The following is a 16,568-nucleotide window of genomic DNA, read 5'->3' on the forward strand; positions in this document are numbered from 1 at the left end:
ACAGTCCTACCAGCTCAGATCCATCTGTACATAGTAATGTCCAGACCAGTGTTGTATCAGTGTGGGGCCTTGGCCCTGATAAACCTACCTTTGCTCGGGTGGTGGGCTCTGCTCCTGGTAATGTTATCAAGCCAGGGCTGCAGTCGAAGGGGAACTCCGCTTCCAAGCAGGTTCCCCCCCCCCCAAACACCACTTTGAGTACCCCAGGGTTGGGTCTAGGGTCTCTGGCCTCTGTCAGAGGTCCAAGGCGAAATGTAGTCATACTTAAATGGTGGTGCAGTCCCTCCAGCAAGGCGAGTGGTGGTGGATTTGATCTTGGGGATGGGGTTCAGGGCAAATGACCTCTATGCCTTCATTCATGTAGCTGGGAACCAGGAATACACCATAAGCGTCACCAGGCCAGAGGGTCTGGACCTGTTTTGGGAGTGGTGTGAGGCTCAGTGCAGGTCAAGCCCCGAATGGGAAGGTCTGACACCAGTTGCTGTCTCACAGAGGTCAACCATGAAAAAGATAACCATCATCCTCAGTAATGAGTGTTCCTGCCCGGGACCTAGAGGTCTGGTCGAGACATTATGGGGAGGTTTTGACAACACCGGATAAAATTCATGATGAACGCAACATCTGGACTGGGGGTTGGTTGGTGACAGGTTGGCCAGGGATGGGAATGTTGTCCGTCACCTGCCCTCCTCCGCTTTTATAGAGAGGGACAGGATGAATATTTTCTATCCTAGTCAGCCAAAGCTGTGTCACCGGTGTGGAGAAAAGGGGCACTTTAGCTCCTCCTGTTCAGCTTTGATATGTTGAATGTGTCGGGGTAAGGGTCATGTGGCCAAGGACTGCACCCAGATAAGGTGTAACCTGTGCCTACGCCTTGGCCTCCCCTACAGCCAATGTTCTGAGGCTTGGCACAATGTGGAGAAAGAGGTGATGGATGAACTGTTGAGGCTGGACAGGATGGAGGGTGAGGCCTCTGGTGTAACTTCCTCCTCTCTGATGACTGACTACCCTGGTTCTGTTCGGGATCCCTCCCCAGTTCCATTGGCCACCCCTCCTGTGTCTGTAAGAATTCCTTCTGTTCCTGCCTCTGTGTCCCCCCAACCTACTGTACCTGCTCCCCTTAAGTCAGAACCTTCCAAATCTGTGCCCCCTGAGTCAGTTATCTCCTGTGAGTCTTCTCCTCTCAAATCTGACTTGAAGGAAGGTCTCCCCCCCACCAGGAGTGGTGGAGGGTGACAAAAATTGTGCTGCCATCTCTACTGGAAAAAAGTCTGTGAAGAATTCTTAAAATAAAGCATGACAGCATCTCTGAATCTGACTGGCAGTACCTAGAGGGGAGAAGGAAGGTTGTGAGGCAGAAGAGGCGGGCGGTGGGGACGGAACAGGGACGGGAAGCTCCAGTGCCTGTCTCCAACCGTTATTCCAATTTGAATGTAGTTCAGAATGTGAATTGGAGTTTGAGGAAGCCTGGAGAAAGATAGAGGCTTCTGGTGATGAGCAGCAGAGGGGAACTGAGAAGCAATCCACCCAATAACCCAAATGGCGGTTCCCCCTCTGCTAAAAGTGGCGACAATAAATGTCCCCAGCATTAAGTCGGTAAGAGCTCGTTCTATGGCCTTCCTTTTGTTCAGCCAATTAGATGCTGAAATTTTATTTTTGCAAGAGACTAGGCTCACCTCCTTGGCAGATATTCATATGGCCAAGAAGAGTGGAGGTATGATCCATCTTACTGGTCTCTTGGGGCCGAGCCTTCCAGCGGTGTGGCGGAGTTGTTTAAGGTCAGCATGGTAACTGTCCAGCGGGATATTGAGGTGGAGATTGGGAGATGTATGGTCTTAGACATCCTTGTGAGAGGGCAGGACCTGCGCCTAATTAATGTTTATGGGGCGCACACAAAGTGGGACAGGAAATGCCTTTTTACGAGGATCAAGCCATTTCTTTTTAAATCCCGGAAAGTGGTCTTTGGAGGTGACTGTAATACTGTGACTAGGCCCAAGGACAGGGAGGACTTCAAAGACCAGCTGGGATATGATAGCGTTTTTTTGAATAGTATGGTTAGGGATGCTGGTCTTGTGGATGTGCACATTAAGCACCTCCCAGATGACACGGGGTTCACCTTTCATCGAGGTAATAGCCAGAGTAGGATAGATAGGGTTTTTTTTATAAAGGAGACCTCTGCTTTCTCTCCCCCCGTGGTGCAGGCAGTAGAGTTCTCTGATCAATGTTTGCTATCTGTGGTCTTGAATGCTTTAGACTCCCCTCAGAGGGGCAAAGGCATCTGGAGATTGAATTCGACTCTCCTCGAGGAAGAACACATTAGACAATCCGAGGAATTCTTTCAGGCACAGGTGACCATCCTGGACTTTTGTAGCAGCAAGGCTGAGTGGTGGGAGCTGACCAAAAAGAGGATCGCTGGATTCTTTAGGGGCCTAGCCAATAGAAAGCAGATTGATAGACACATGACCTACCAAAGGTTGCGGAGGAAGCTGGATGTTCTTGTCTCAAGAGGAGGAGATCCTGTGGGCAATCTCTGAGGTGAAACTCTTCCTCAGGAAGTGTCAATATGATCGGCATGCCTCTTTGGTTCTGGAGAGGGACAATGGGAAGTACCACTCGCTGGACCCTTACCAGAACTGCAAACAAGGTGTAGCAGTTAAGACAGTTGTTGGCCTTAAGGATAGTACAGGTTCCTTGACAAAGTCCAGGTCAGGGATCCTGCAGGTCATGGGGTCCTTTTATGCTGAACTTCTTGGGAGGAAAGAACTTGATCGAGGCAAGATGGAAGGCTTTTTGGACTCTACTCCAGGTCTAAATGGTGGAGATGTTCCATTGATGAATTTGACAGAGGAGATCACAGTTGAAGAGGTGATGAGGGCAATTGAGCAGCTAACCATCAAAAAGTCACCTGGACCGGATGGCTTGACGGCTGAGTTTTACGAAGCTTTCAAGTCTATTCTGGCCCTGCATTTAGTAGAGATTTTTAACAGCTGCCTCGTGAGGGGACTCTTCCCCCTTCCATGAGGCTCTCAGCTGTGATTCTTCTGTCAAAAGGTAAGGATCCTTCGATGATTGAGAATTGGCGTCCCATCAACCTTCTCAATATCGATAGCAATTTGCTGAAGATACTTTCCTGGCGCTTATCATCAGTAGCAGAGTCTTTGCTTTCTCTCCATCAGCACAGTCCAGGGTAGGAGCACCTTCACAGCGGTGTTAGCTGTCCGGGAGGCCCTGGAGCAGTGCAGGGCTGCAGGCTGGGGAAAGTATTTGCTGGCATTGGATCAGGCAAAGGCTTTTGATCGTGTCAACCATGAGTACCTGTGGCTGCTCCTTAGTAAGTACGGTCTGCCACGTGGTTTTGTCGATTGGTTGAAAGTCTTGTATAAGGGGTCAGAAAGCTTCCCTCTTGTTAATGGTTGAGTTGGGCAGTCCTTTGAGGTTGGCTCTGGGGTGTGCCAGGGTTGTCCTCTGAGTCCCTTACGCTGTGTGTGCAATCGACCCCCTTCATCAGGAGACTAGAGAGCAGCATGTTGTGTGGGGTACCAGTGGGGCTCCCGGGTGAGCCACCTTTGAGGGTTGTTGCCTATGCGGACAATGTATCGGTGATTGTCACTGGGATGGATGAAGCAGAGGAGGTGGTCTCTCTGACATCACGGTGCTCTGAAGCATCAGGCTCCAAGATCAATCGGGATAAGAGTAAAGTTTTCTTGATGGGAAAGGAAGGTGAGCTGTTTGATCTCCCGAACGCATTTCCAACGCCCCAGGAAAAAATTAAGATACTAGGCATTGAATTCGACCCGGCGATTATGGCCTTAAAAATTGGGAAGGCAGGCTGGAAGTTGCCAATACTAGGGTGATCAGCTGGAAGAGATGGAAGTTATCTCTGAGGAAAAGGGTTGATATGATTGAGACTTACCTGATTCCGATCTTCTTGTATGTCAGCTTTGTCTGCCTCTTGTCAGTGTCTCTCCGTTAGGGTCTCTAGTGTGTTCTTCCAGATGCTGTGGGGGAACAGACTGAACCTCATGAAGAGGAACGTCACCTAGCTGTCCAGGAGAGAGGGAGGCTTAGGTATGGCCAACCCAGTTAGTTTCTTTTCACTGCTTTTTCTCAAGTTTAACATTGGTAATATGCTTGCAGTGGAACCTCTTGGATGGACAGACATGTTTAGATCTTGGTTTAGGCCTTTTCTAGGACTTTGGGAAGAAGGTGGCCAAGTGAAGAGTCTTAGGGGTCATCGTGGTCAGCTTCCAGCCAAGTCTCTCCGTGCCTGAAGTTTCTGTGGCAGTGGTGATTGTCGGCTGAAGATCTCAGATCTGCTCTGAGGAAAGTCCTTATGAGCCGGGTCTTGAGCGAAGTCTTTCATGACCCACTGGCCTTAGAGATTGCCCAGGTGAAATTATGAGGGAAGGGTTAAGGCTGATTAATTTGGATAGAGTCCCCTTAAATTTAGGGATCTGGCCTGGCTGTGCTTCCATGGGAGGCTCTATGTTCGGGGCAATTTGAAATATCACAGTGAGACGGATCGTGGTTGTCCTCGGGAGGAGTGTGCAGGTGAGGAGGAGACCATGGACCATTTTCTGCTTCGTTTCCCTTTTAACATTGAGGTATACAAAGAGGTAGGGCAGGCCCTCGGTGTTCCTTTCCTCTCTAGGCTGGGTTATGGTGAGTGGGTGTACGGAGCGGGAGTACGGAGCAGGTGCATGGAGCGGGCGTACTGAGTGGGTGTACGGAGCGGGAGTACGGAGCAGGTGCATGGAGCGGGCGTACTGAGTGGGTGTACGGAGCATTCAACACTGGTGGGGCTTTTTGTTTGGATACACTTTTCTTAGCCTAGTAGTCAGTTATTTCACCTGGAACGCACGGTGTCAGGTCACCACTCGGCGTACAATCCTTCCTGTTCAGGTGGTGGTGTGTGACATTCTGCATGAGGTGGGGAAGATTCGGGTGCTGCAGAGAGACAAGTGGGGTCGGGGGGCTTGGTTGAAGGTTTGGAGGGGTTTCAAGCCTCCCTGACTACCAGAAGTCTCTCTCCCGGTTGTGGCTGTCTGTCTCTTATCACCCTAGTTTTTTTTTCCTTGATGCTCAATTTTTGAAAAATGGCTGCAGAGTATATAGGCGACGGGCGTACATAGGCGACGGGCGTACATAGGCGACGGGCGTACATAGGCGACGGGCGTACATAGGTGATGGGAGTACATAGGTGACGGGCGTACATAGGTGATGGGCGTACATAGGCGACGGGCGTACATAGGCGACGGGCGTACATAGGCGACGGGCGTACATAGGCGACGGGCGTACATAGGCGACGGGTTGTGCCTCTTAGGCCCTCTCTGCTGCTTTATGTAAATAGTTTTCAATAGTCTGAAAATTCTGGTAGTAAACTCTGTATATATTGTATATATTCTGGACATGGATGGGATTCCTTTTGTTTTCTATTGTATGACTGTACTAGGGTTATGTTTTTTTACTTTTGTATAAAATTATGTTGCTTGATTCTTTTCAGTAAAAGATCAATAGTGCCCCATCGTTGGTGTCAGTGGGAGGAATAGTGCCCCATCATTGGTGTCAGTGGGAGGAATAGTGCCCCATCATTGGTGTCAGTGGGAGGAATAGTGCCCCATCATTGGTATCAGTGGGAGGAATAGTGCCCCATCATTGGTGTCAGTGGGAGGAATAGTGTCCCATCATTGGTGTCAGTGGGAGGAATAGTGCCCCATCATTGGTATCAGTGGGAGGAATAGTGCCCCATCATTGGTGTCAGTGGGAGGAATAGTGCCCCATCATTGGTGTCAGTGGGAGGAATAGTGCCCCATCATTGGTGTCAGTGGGAGGAATAGTGCCCCATCACTGGTGTCAGTGGGAGGAATAGTGCCCCATCACTGGTGTCAGTGGGAGGAATAGTGCCCCATCACTGGTGTCAGTGGGAGGAATAGTGCCCCATCACTGGTGTCAGTGGGAGGAATAGTGCACCATCACTGGTGTCAGTGGGAGGAATAGTGCCCCATCACTGGTGTCAGTGGGAGGAATAGAGCCCCATCACTGGTGTCAGTGGGAGGAATAGTGCCCCATCATTGGTGTCAGTGGGAGGAATAGTGTCCCATCATTGGTGTCAGTGGGAGGAATAGTGCCCCATCACTGGTGTCAGTGGGAGGAATAGTGCCCCATCACTGGTGTCAGTGGGAGGAATAGTGCACCATCACTGGTGTCAGTGGGAGGAATAGTGCCCCATCACTGGTGTCAGTGGGAGGAATAGAGCCCCATCATTGGTGTCAGTGGGAGGAATAGTGCCCCATCATTGGTATCAGTGGGAGGAATAGTGCCCCATCATTGGTATCAGTGGGAGGAATAGTGCCCCATCATTGGTATCAGTGGAGGAATAGTGCCCCATCATTGGTGTCAGTGGGAGGAATAGTGCCCCATCATTGGTGTCAGTGGGAGGAATAGTGCCCCATCATTGGTATCAGTGAGAGGAATAGTGCCCCATCATTGGTGTCAGTGGGAGGAATAGTGCCCCATCATTGGTGTCAGTGGGAGGAATAGTGCCCCATCATTGGTGTCAGTGGGAGGAATAGTGCCCCATCATTGGTGTCAGTGGGAGGAATAGTGCCCCATCATTGGTGTCAGTGGGAGGAACTCTACACTTTGCACATTGCACACTCCTGAACTCTGCATGTAGCACACCCTTCAACTCTGCGCTCTGCACACGGCACACTCCTGAACTCTGCACTCTGTACGCAATGCACCCCAGATACAACCAGCGCTTTGAGGGCAACCAAACTGCTGATGCGGCCTAATAAAATTGAGTTTGACACCCCTGCTCTATAGTGTTTTATGGAGCCACCCTGTATGTGAGCTCCAGACTGACACCTATAGAAACTGCTCCGCCCTTCTCCCTCCTTCCTGCTGTCCCTTCTGAACAGCACATTGAAGTTGCATAGGCGTGCACTCCCCTTCCTGGAAGTTCAGGAAAGTGGCTCCATGTGTGAATATACACACCTGCAGTGTTAAATATGTACACAGCAATTCTTCCTAGACTTCTCTGAATGTATTATTCAAAAACAAAAAAAAAAAGACCATTTAATACTACAATATAATTTAATACCCATCCCCCGGGGCCTACAATGGTTTGGTGATCTGCATCATAAATGTGGCACTGAAACCCAGCACTGCTGAAAAATAAGAAGAGCTGTGAGAAATTCTTCCGTCATACGGGATGCATCAGGAAGAGCCGCAGATTACCAGGCTGACAAATCTGTCCGTGTCACAGCAATATGGGAGCAGATGGGGCGCTGATGTCAGGCGTGGGCTCCGAGTACCACAGCAGGGACTGCGCGCTGCAATGCCTGATACACGTTATGGTTGTAGAAACCTCGCCTCTGTCTGCAGTTTGCAACTATAATGGGTGTATTTATTTAAAAAAAAAAAAAGCGGATGTTCGTTTGTTCTGCGCAAACGAAGCAAATAAAAAAAAAAGGAAAAAATATCACATATGTCCGCTAGGTGGCGCTAACTGCTATGATACTTGGCACCATCTAGTGACCAAATGTGGTATTTTCCTTTGTAAGGCGGTATGAAACCCCAAAACCAAACAATGTCCTCTATGGTATTGCAGCCAAGTCAGCCCCCCCCCCCCCCAGTGTCAGAATGCCTGCTGCTGTCCCGCTATAGGTCGCTCATCACCGCCATTACTAGTATAAAAAAAAAAAAAAATCCCCGTATCCATCCCGCCATTTGTAGACGCTATAACTTTCACGTAAACCAATTAATTTACACGGATTGGGATTTTTTTTCAGCAAAGACATTTAAATTTATGATGAAATTTGATTTTTTTTTTCTTGGATGTTTTATAGCAAAAAGTCAAATATTGTTTTTTTCAAAATTGTTGGTGTTTTTTTGTTTGTAGCACAAAAAATAAAAAAGTCATTCAGATACCACCGAAAGAAAGCTCTAATTGTGGGGAAAAAGGATGTAAATTACGTTTGGGTGCGGCGTTGCATGACCGCACAATTGTCAGTTAAAGTAACGCAGCATTGTATCGGAAAAAATGGCCTGGTCAGGAAGGGGGGGGGGGGGAATCCTCTGGAGGGGTTAAATAAAGCAAACATCGAGCTTCATTGTGACAATGCGGCGCAGCAGATGTGCGCAATTCTATAAAGTGCGCCCGCTGGAGTGAACAGTCCTTTGATACCAAACCTAGATCAGCTGTGAGAAGAAATGAGCGGATTTTCTAACTTTCGCACGGCTCAGGATGGTATTGGCGGCTCCTAGACTGGATTCCTTCTAACACACCACAACGGCCGCGATGCAATCAAATATTTATTCTTTCTTTTACAATAAAAAAAAAAAAAAGAATATGGAAACAGTAAGAATAATCGAGTGAAAAATAAATGATGCTGTTCTGCGGCTTCTCCTCTGCAGTGGCCCCGGAGGAAGGCTGGCGGGATCTGTGAGAAGGAGACAGAAACCATCATCGCATTGTTAGTTTACAGAAAGTCGTTCTTGTCCCCGTATCTTGTGTCACCGAGCGAACACACTGCAGCCTGATATTTACAAACAAACAATAATAATAATAATAATACACATACAGTTGTGCTCAAAGGTTTGCATACCCTGGAAGAAATCGTGAAATTTTGGCATTGATATTGAAACAATTGGAACAGCACTGACTGGCAGATTCAAGGCTTTGGACATCTTTTTATGTCTTTTTCCATCTTTATAAAGTTCCATTACCTTGTTACGCAGGACTTTTGACAGTTCTTTCTGATCCCCATGGCTCAGTATCTAGCCTAGACAGTGCTTCCACGTGAGAGCCAACAAACTCACCGACTATTTATACACTGACACTGATTGTGATGTAAGAAGCCACAGATGTGGGACATGAACCTCTAATGGCCTCAGAGACTCCGCCCTCTCCTGGCTCTCTTCCTATCACAATGCTCCTTCAGTGTTACCTATAACGCTGCCACCTCCCCCTCACTCCCCCTCTCTGTTGGGGTCCCCCAAGGCTCTGTCCTCGGGCCCCTTCTCTTCTCCATCTACACCTCCTCCCTTGGCCAACTCATACACTCCCACGGCTTCAACTACCACCTCTATGATGACACGCAAATATCTCTCTCAACCCCCCACCTCACCCCCTCAGTCTCCACCCCCACCTCACCCCTTCAGTCTCCGCCCCTCACCTCACCCCCTCAGTCTCCACCCCCACCTCACCCCTTCAGTCTCCACCCCTCACCTCACCCCCTCAGTCTCCACCCCCCACCTCACCCCTTCAGTCTCCGCCCGAATCACACACCTACTGAGCGACATATCAGACTGGATGTCACTCCACTTCCTTAAATTAAACCTTTCCAAAACTGAGCTCCTGGTCTTCCCCCCCCAGCCCGGACACCACCCCCCCCCTACTTCTCCATCACGACCAACAATGCCACCATCAGCAGCACCCCGCAAGCCAGAGTCCTAGGTGTCACTCTAGACTCCAATCTGTCCTTCCAACCCCATGTCCAATCGCTGCCAAACTCGTGCAGACTCCACCTCCGCAACATGCAGACTCCGCCTCCGCAACATGCAGACTCCACCTCCGCAACATGCAGACTCCACCTCCGCAACATCTCCAAAATCCGCACGTTCCTAACCCCAGAAACCACTAAACAGCTCATCCACTCCCTCATCATATCACGACTCGACTACTGCAACTCCCTCCTCACTGGCCTGCCTCGCCACAGGCTATCCCCGCTTCAGTCCATCCTGAATACGGCTGCCAGACTCATTCACCTTTCCAACCGCTCTGTCTCCGCCACCCCCCTCTGCCAATCCCTCCACTGGCTCCACCCCCCTCTGCCAATCCCTGCACTGGCCTCCAATCAGTGTCCTCCACCCCCTCTGCCAATCCCTCCACTGGCATCCACTCAGTGTCCTCCACCCCTCTCTGCCAATCCCTCCACTGGCCTCCACTCAGTGTCCTCCACCCCCCTCTGTCAATCCCTCCACTGGCCTCCACTCAGTGTCCTCCACCTCTCTCTGCCAATCCCTCCACTGGCCTCCATTCAGTGTCCGCCACCCCCCTCTGCCAATCCCTCCACTGGCCTCCACTCAGTGTCCTCCACCCCTCTCTGCCAATCCCTCCACTGGCCTCCATTCAGTGTCCTCCACCCCCCTCTGCCAATCCCTCCACTGGCCTCCACCCCTCTCTGCCAATCCCTCCACTGGCCTCCATTCAGTGTCCTCCACCCCTCTCTGCCAATCCCTCACTGACCTCCATTCAGTGTCCTCCACCCCTCTCTGCCAATCCCTCCACTGGCTTCCGATTGCCCAACACATAAAATTCAAAATATTAACATTGACATACAAAGCCATTCATAACGCCGCCCCGAACTACCTCACTGACCTGATACCCAAATACTACCCAACCTGTAATCTTCGCTCCTCACAAGACCTCCTACTTTCTAGCTCCCTGGTCTCCCGACTGCAGGACTTCTCCAGGACTTCCCCCATTCTCTGGAACTCAATACCCCAATCCATCAGACTGTCACCTACTCTCCTCTCCTTTAGGCGCACCCTGAAAACCCATCTCTTCAGAGAAGCCTACCCCACCCTCACCTAACAGCCGATCTCCTCCACTCTTCCCACCACTCCATCCCCCACAGCCACTTCCTCCTGTACCACTATCCCCTCCCTCCTAGATTGTAAGCTCCAAGGATCAGGGCCCTCAATCCCCTCATGTATTGTATTGTTACTGTATTGTCTCATGTTCTGTCCCCCTCGCTATTGTACAGCGCTGAGCACACCATTGGCGCTATATAAATCCTGTATAATAATAATTGGCATTGTAACCCGTGTGTGTCACCTTGTGTGTCTGTACCAAGACTGAACATTCCAGGGGGCGGAGACTTCCGATTGGGGGCGGAGACTTCTGATCCAGGCCATTGGGGTGATTTCTGTTATCATTATGATTTAAAAAGGAGCCAAACAACTCTGTGATAATAAATGGCTTCATATGATCATCATCCTCCAATAAAAGAGCATTATTTGGCAGATCCGTCAGATTTTCAATATCAATGCCAAAGCTTCACAATTTCTGCCGGGGGTGCAAACTTATGAGCACAACTGTATATCAGGTGATTCAGGTTTTCCAATCCCCTCCCAATCATGTGATTCAGGTGTTCCAATCCCCTCCCAATCATGTGATTCAGGTGTTCCAATCCCCTCCATATCATGTGATTCAGGTGTTCCAATCCCCTCCATGTCATGTGATTCAGGTGTTCCAATCCCCTCCATATCATGTGATTCAGGTGTTCCAATCCCCTCCATGGACACAGGTGTATACAATCAAGCCCCTTGGCATGCAGACGGCTTCTACAAACATTGGTGAAAGAATGGGTCGCTCTCTGGAGCTCAGTGACTCCAAGCGTGGTCCCGTGATAGGTGGCCACCTGGGCAATAAGTCCATCCGTGACATTTCCTGGCTACTAAATATTCCACGCTCAACTGTTAGTGGGATTATAACAAAGTGGAAGCAACTGGGAACAACAGCCACTCAGCCACCAAGTGGTAGGCCACGTCACATGACAGGGCGGGGTCAGCGCATGCTGAAGCGCACAGTGCGCAGAAGTCGCCAACTGTCTGCAGAGTCAATAGCTAAAGACCTCCAAACTTGGTGTGGCCTTCAGATGAGCCCAACAACAGTGCGTAGAGAGCTCCATGGAATGGGTTTCCATGGCCGAGCAGCTGCATCCAAGCCTTCCATCACCAAGTGCCATGCAAAGCGTCGGATGCCGTGGTGTAAAGCATGCCGCCACTGGACTCTAGAGCAGTGGAGACGTGTTCTCTGGAGGGACCAATCACGCTTCTCTGTCTGGCCATCAGATGGACATGTCTGGGTTTGGCGGTGGCCAGGAGAACGGTACTTACCTGACTGCATTGTGCCAAGTGTAACGTTTGGTGGAGGGGGGATTATGGTGGGGGTTTGTTTTTCAGGGGTTGGACTTGGCCCCCTAGTTCCAGTGAAGGGAACTCTTAAGGCTACATTTTGGACAATTTCATGCTCCCAACTTTGTGGTCATGTGCAGGGAAAGGCTGGTGGCCCGATATAGTGTGTGTGTATATATACACATACAGGAGGGGGTATTCCAAAAGTTTCCACACTTTTATACATTTATATCATAAAAAAGTGAGGAAACATTTTGAAGAACACACATATATACAGTTGCAAGAAAAAGTATGTGAACCCCCTGGGATTCCGTGGAGTTTTGCATGAATTGGGCATAAAATGTGCTCTGAACGTCATCTAAGTCACAACAATAGAAGAACACAGTCTGCTGAACATAATACTACACAAACATTAGATGTTGCCATGGTTTAATTGCACATAACATGTAAACATTCACAGTGCAGGGAGGAAAAAGTATGTGAGGCCCTAGCTTAATGACTTCTCCCAGAGCTAATTGGAGCCAGGAGTGAGCCAACCTTGACTCCAATCAGTGTGATGATATTAGATGTGTTGCTGACACCTGTTTTGGGTTTACTGGTTTTAAGAAGCACTTTCTGATGTGAACCATGCCTCGCAGAAAAGAGCTCTCAGAAGACCTACGATCAAGAATTGTTGACTTGCATGAAGCTGGAAAGGGTTACAAAAGTATCTCCTTGAGCCTTGATGTTCATGTGTCCACGGTAAGACAGACTGTCTACAAATGGAGAAAGTTTAGCACTGTTGCTACTCTCCCTATGCATGGTCGTCCTGTAAAAATGACTGCAAGAGCACAGCGCAGAATGCTGCATGAGGTAAAGAAGAATCCCAGAGTGTCAGCTAAAGACCTACAGAAATCTCTGGCACATGCTGACATTTTTGTTGACACATCTACAATAAGGAAAACATGAAACAAGAATGGAGTACATGGGAGGACACCACGGAGGAAGCCATTGCTGTCCAAAAAGAAGATTGCAGCACGTTTGAAGTTTGCAAAAGAGCACCTGGATGTTCCACAGCACTACTGGCAGAATATACTGTGGACAGATGAAACCAAGATTGAGTTGTTTGGGAAGAACACACAACACTATGTGTGGAGAAAAAAAGGCCCAGCACACCAACATCAAAACCTCATCCCCACTGTGAAACATGGCGGAGGGAGCATCATGGTTTGGGGCTGCTTTGCTGCCTCAGGGCCTGGACGGATTGTTGTCATTGATGGGAAAATGAATTCCAGAGTTTATCAAGACATTTTGCAGGAAAACGTACGACCATCTGTCCACCAACTGAAGCTCCGCAGAGGATGGGTGATGCAACAGGACAATGACCCAAAGCATACAAGTCATTCAACAAAACAATGGCTGCAACAGCACAGAATACGCCTTCTGGAGTGGCCCAGTCAGAGTCCTGACCTCAACCCCATTGAAATGCTGTGGCATGACCTTAAGAGAGCGATTCACACCAGACATCCCAAGAATATTGCTACACTGAAACAGTTTTGTGAAGAGGAGTGGTCCAAAATGACTCCAGATCGTTGTGCAGGTCTGATCTGCAACTACAGGAAACGTTTGGTTGAGGTTATTGCTGCCAAAGGAGGGTCAACCAGTTATTAAGTCCAAAGGTTCACATACTTTTTCCTCCCTGCACTGTGAATGTTTTCATGTTATGTGCAATTAAACCATGGCAACATCTAATGTTTGTGTAGTATTATGTTCAGCAGACTGTGTTCTTCTATTGTTGTGACTTAGATGACGTTCAGAGCACATTTTATGCCCAATTCATGCAAAACTCCACGTAATCCCAAGGGGTTCACATACTTTTTCTTGCAACTGTATATATATAATAAAGAGAGTGAGAGAAGCGTACTGCCTATGGAGAGGCAGCATAACCTATGGGGGTACCTGCCTGTCCTAGGGGGGATCAATAGAACATGAATACGAATATACAGATTATAGAAGCCTTGAACAATTATTCTCTATAATAACATTTCTGGGGAAGCAGATACTGTAGATCCATGAAATGCGTTGCCCTTCTATGGGAATATTACATGTTATATGTTGAACACTGGAATGGTGTATAGATTGTATTTATGTATTAATATTTACCTTAACGTGTAACATTGTAACATTGTGTAATAATAAAATATGATCTTTTTGTATAATGGACCTTTGTTGGGTTCAATATTTAAAGCCCCCATTCTTTTCTTGGGAGTTCTTTGGAGACATTTTAGATCTCTACACCCAGAACTCACCTCTCACTTCACACCCTTCTCTTCAGACACCTCTTTCTCCTGCAGGGGAAACATACAATATATTACACGTATGTACTGTGTCTATGCAGTCATTACATACAAGGCAGCAGGCTGTATCCAGAGCTTTTTCTATACATTTCAGGCGGACGTCCCACCCAGAGAGCAATCAATGCCTGGCAGAGCATGTATCACAGGGGTCAGCAGCAGCAAATCTGTGAGGATTGGGCACAACCACTGGGACTGGTTTGGGGTCAGTTTTGTGTGCCCGCCGGTGCCTGTCCTCCATCCGCCTGTCCTCCATCCGCCTGTCCTTCATCTGCCTGCTACCCGCCTGTCCTCCATCCGCCTGTCCTCCATCCGCCTGTCCTCCATCCGCCTGTCCTCCATCTGCCTGCTACCCGCCTGTCCTCCATCTGCCTGTCCTTCATCTGCCTGCTACCCGCCTGTCCTCCATCCGCCTGTCCTCCATCCGCCTGTCCTCCATCCGCCTGTCCTCCATCTGCCTGCTACCCGCCTGTCCTCCATCCGCCTGTCCTTCATCTGCCTGCTACCCGCCTGTCCTCCATCCGCCTGTCCTCCATCTGCCTGCTACCCGCCTGTCCTCCATCCGCCTGTCCTTCATCTGCCTGCTACCCGCCTGTCCTCCATCCGCCTGTCCTCCATCCGCCTGTCCTCCATCTGCCTGCTACCCGCCTGTCCTCCATCCACCTGTCCTCCATCTGCCTGCTACCCGCCTGTCCTCCATCTGCCTGTCCTCCATCCGCCTGTCCTCCATCTGCCTGTCCTCCATCCGCCTGTCCTCCATCTGCCTGTCCTCCATCCGCCTGTCCTCCATCTGCCTGCTACCCGCCTGTCCTCCATCCGCCTGTCCTCCATCCGCCTGTCCTCCATCTGCCTGTCCTCCATCCGCCAGTCCTCCATCCGCCAGTCCTCCATCCGCCTGTCCTCCATCTGCCTGTCCTCCATCCGCCTGTCCTCCATCTGCCTGTCCTCCATCCGCCTGTCCTCCATCTGCCTGTCCTCCATCCGCCTGTCCTCCATCTGCCTGCTACCCGCCTGTCCTCCATCCGCCTGTCCTCCATCCGCCTGTCCTCCATCTGCCTGTCCTCCACCCGCCTGTCCTCCATCCGCCTGTCCTCCATCCGCCAGTCCTCCATCCGCCAGTCCTCCATCCGCCTGTCCTCCATCTGCCTGTCCTCCATCTGCCTGCTACCCGCCTGTAGTCTACCTGTCTGCTGTTGCCGGTGCCAGCCTGCTCCTGTCTGCTGTATTTTGTTTATTTCATGTATTTTATTGTGAATTAATGTCTGGAATGTATTATTTAAATCCAAAACTTGCAAGATTTTTAAGTGGATAAAAGACGAGGGAACTGCGCATGTATTGCAGAGATTAGGGGTTGCAGCGATACCATTTGTTTCATCGTCGAGTACAAGTACGATAGTTGTAGTCAAGTACTCGCCGATACCAATTATCGATACCTCTGCGGTGTGATCCGAGCCCAGACAAAATGAATAGACTCAAATCGCACTGCAAAGAATCGCATGCCATTTGAACAGGAATACGGTGTGATTCCTGTCCGAGTCGCATGCAGTTTCTCTGCAGAAGTGGTGCGATTCCTGTCCGAGTCGCATGCAGTTTCTCTGCAGATGTGGTACGATTCCTGTCCGAATCGCATGCAGTTTCTCTGCAGGTGTGGTGCAATTCCTGTCCGAATCGCATGCAATTTCTCTGCAGATTCGGTGCGATTCCTGTCCGAATCGCATGCAGTTTCTCTGCAGGTGCGGTGCGATTCCTGTCCGAATCGCATGCAGTTTCTCTGCAGAAGTGGTGCGATTCCTGTCTGAGTCGCATGCAGTTTCTCTGCAGAAGTGGTGCGATTCCTGTCCGAGTCGCATGCAGTTTCTCTGCAGATGTGGTACGATTCCTGTCCGAAACGCATGCAGTTTCTCTGCAGGTGTGGTGCAATTCCTGTCCGAGTCGCATGCAGTTTCTCTGCAGATGCGGTGCGATTCCTGTCCGAGTCGCATGCAGTTTCTCTGCAGATGCGGTGCGATTCCTGTCCGAATCGCATGCAGTTTCTCTGCAGGTGTGGTGCAATTCCTGTCCGAATCGCATGCAATTTCTCTGCAGATGCGGTGCGATTCCTGTCCGAATCGCATGCAGTTTCTCTGCAGGTGCGGTGCGATTCCTGTCCAAATCGCATGCAATTTCTCTGCAGGTGCGGTGCGATTCCTGTCCGAATCGCATGCAGTTTCTCTGCAGATGTGGTGGGATTCCTGTCCGAATCGCATGCAGTTTCTCTGCAGATGTGGTGCGGTTTGAGACGCTCATTTTGTATGGGCTCAAATCGCACCGCAG

At 49.7% G+C, this 16,568-nt stretch overlaps 1 protein-coding gene across 3 annotated transcripts in view; it reads right to left on the reverse strand.

Annotated features, from left to right (window-relative positions):
• Window positions 1-8,300: 8,300 nt before the first annotated feature.
• Window positions 8,301-16,568, reverse strand: part of DNAI2 (dynein axonemal intermediate chain 2) — a 43,243-nt gene continuing 34,975 nt past the window's right edge. For 2 of the 3 annotated variants that reach the window (XM_089663890.1, XM_089663891.1), the window contains exons 13-14: window positions 14,211-14,249; window positions 8,301-8,441 (exon numbers count right to left, since the gene is read on the reverse strand). In XM_089663890.1, coding sequence (XP_089520016.1) covers window positions 14,214-14,249 — 36 coding nt within the window. In that variant the 3' untranslated portion in view covers window positions 8,301-8,441; window positions 14,211-14,213. Of the gene's footprint in view, window positions 8,538-14,210; window positions 14,250-16,568 lie in introns of all 3 variants that reach the window. The other variant, XM_089663892.1, reaches the window with a different exon arrangement.

The sequence above is a fragment of the Staurois parvus genome, unplaced genomic scaffold, assembly GCF_062004578.1.
Source record: "Staurois parvus isolate SC_StPar_1 unplaced genomic scaffold, SC_StPar_1.0 ptg001797l, whole genome shotgun sequence".
NCBI lineage: Eukaryota > Metazoa > Chordata > Amphibia > Anura > Ranidae > Staurois > Staurois parvus.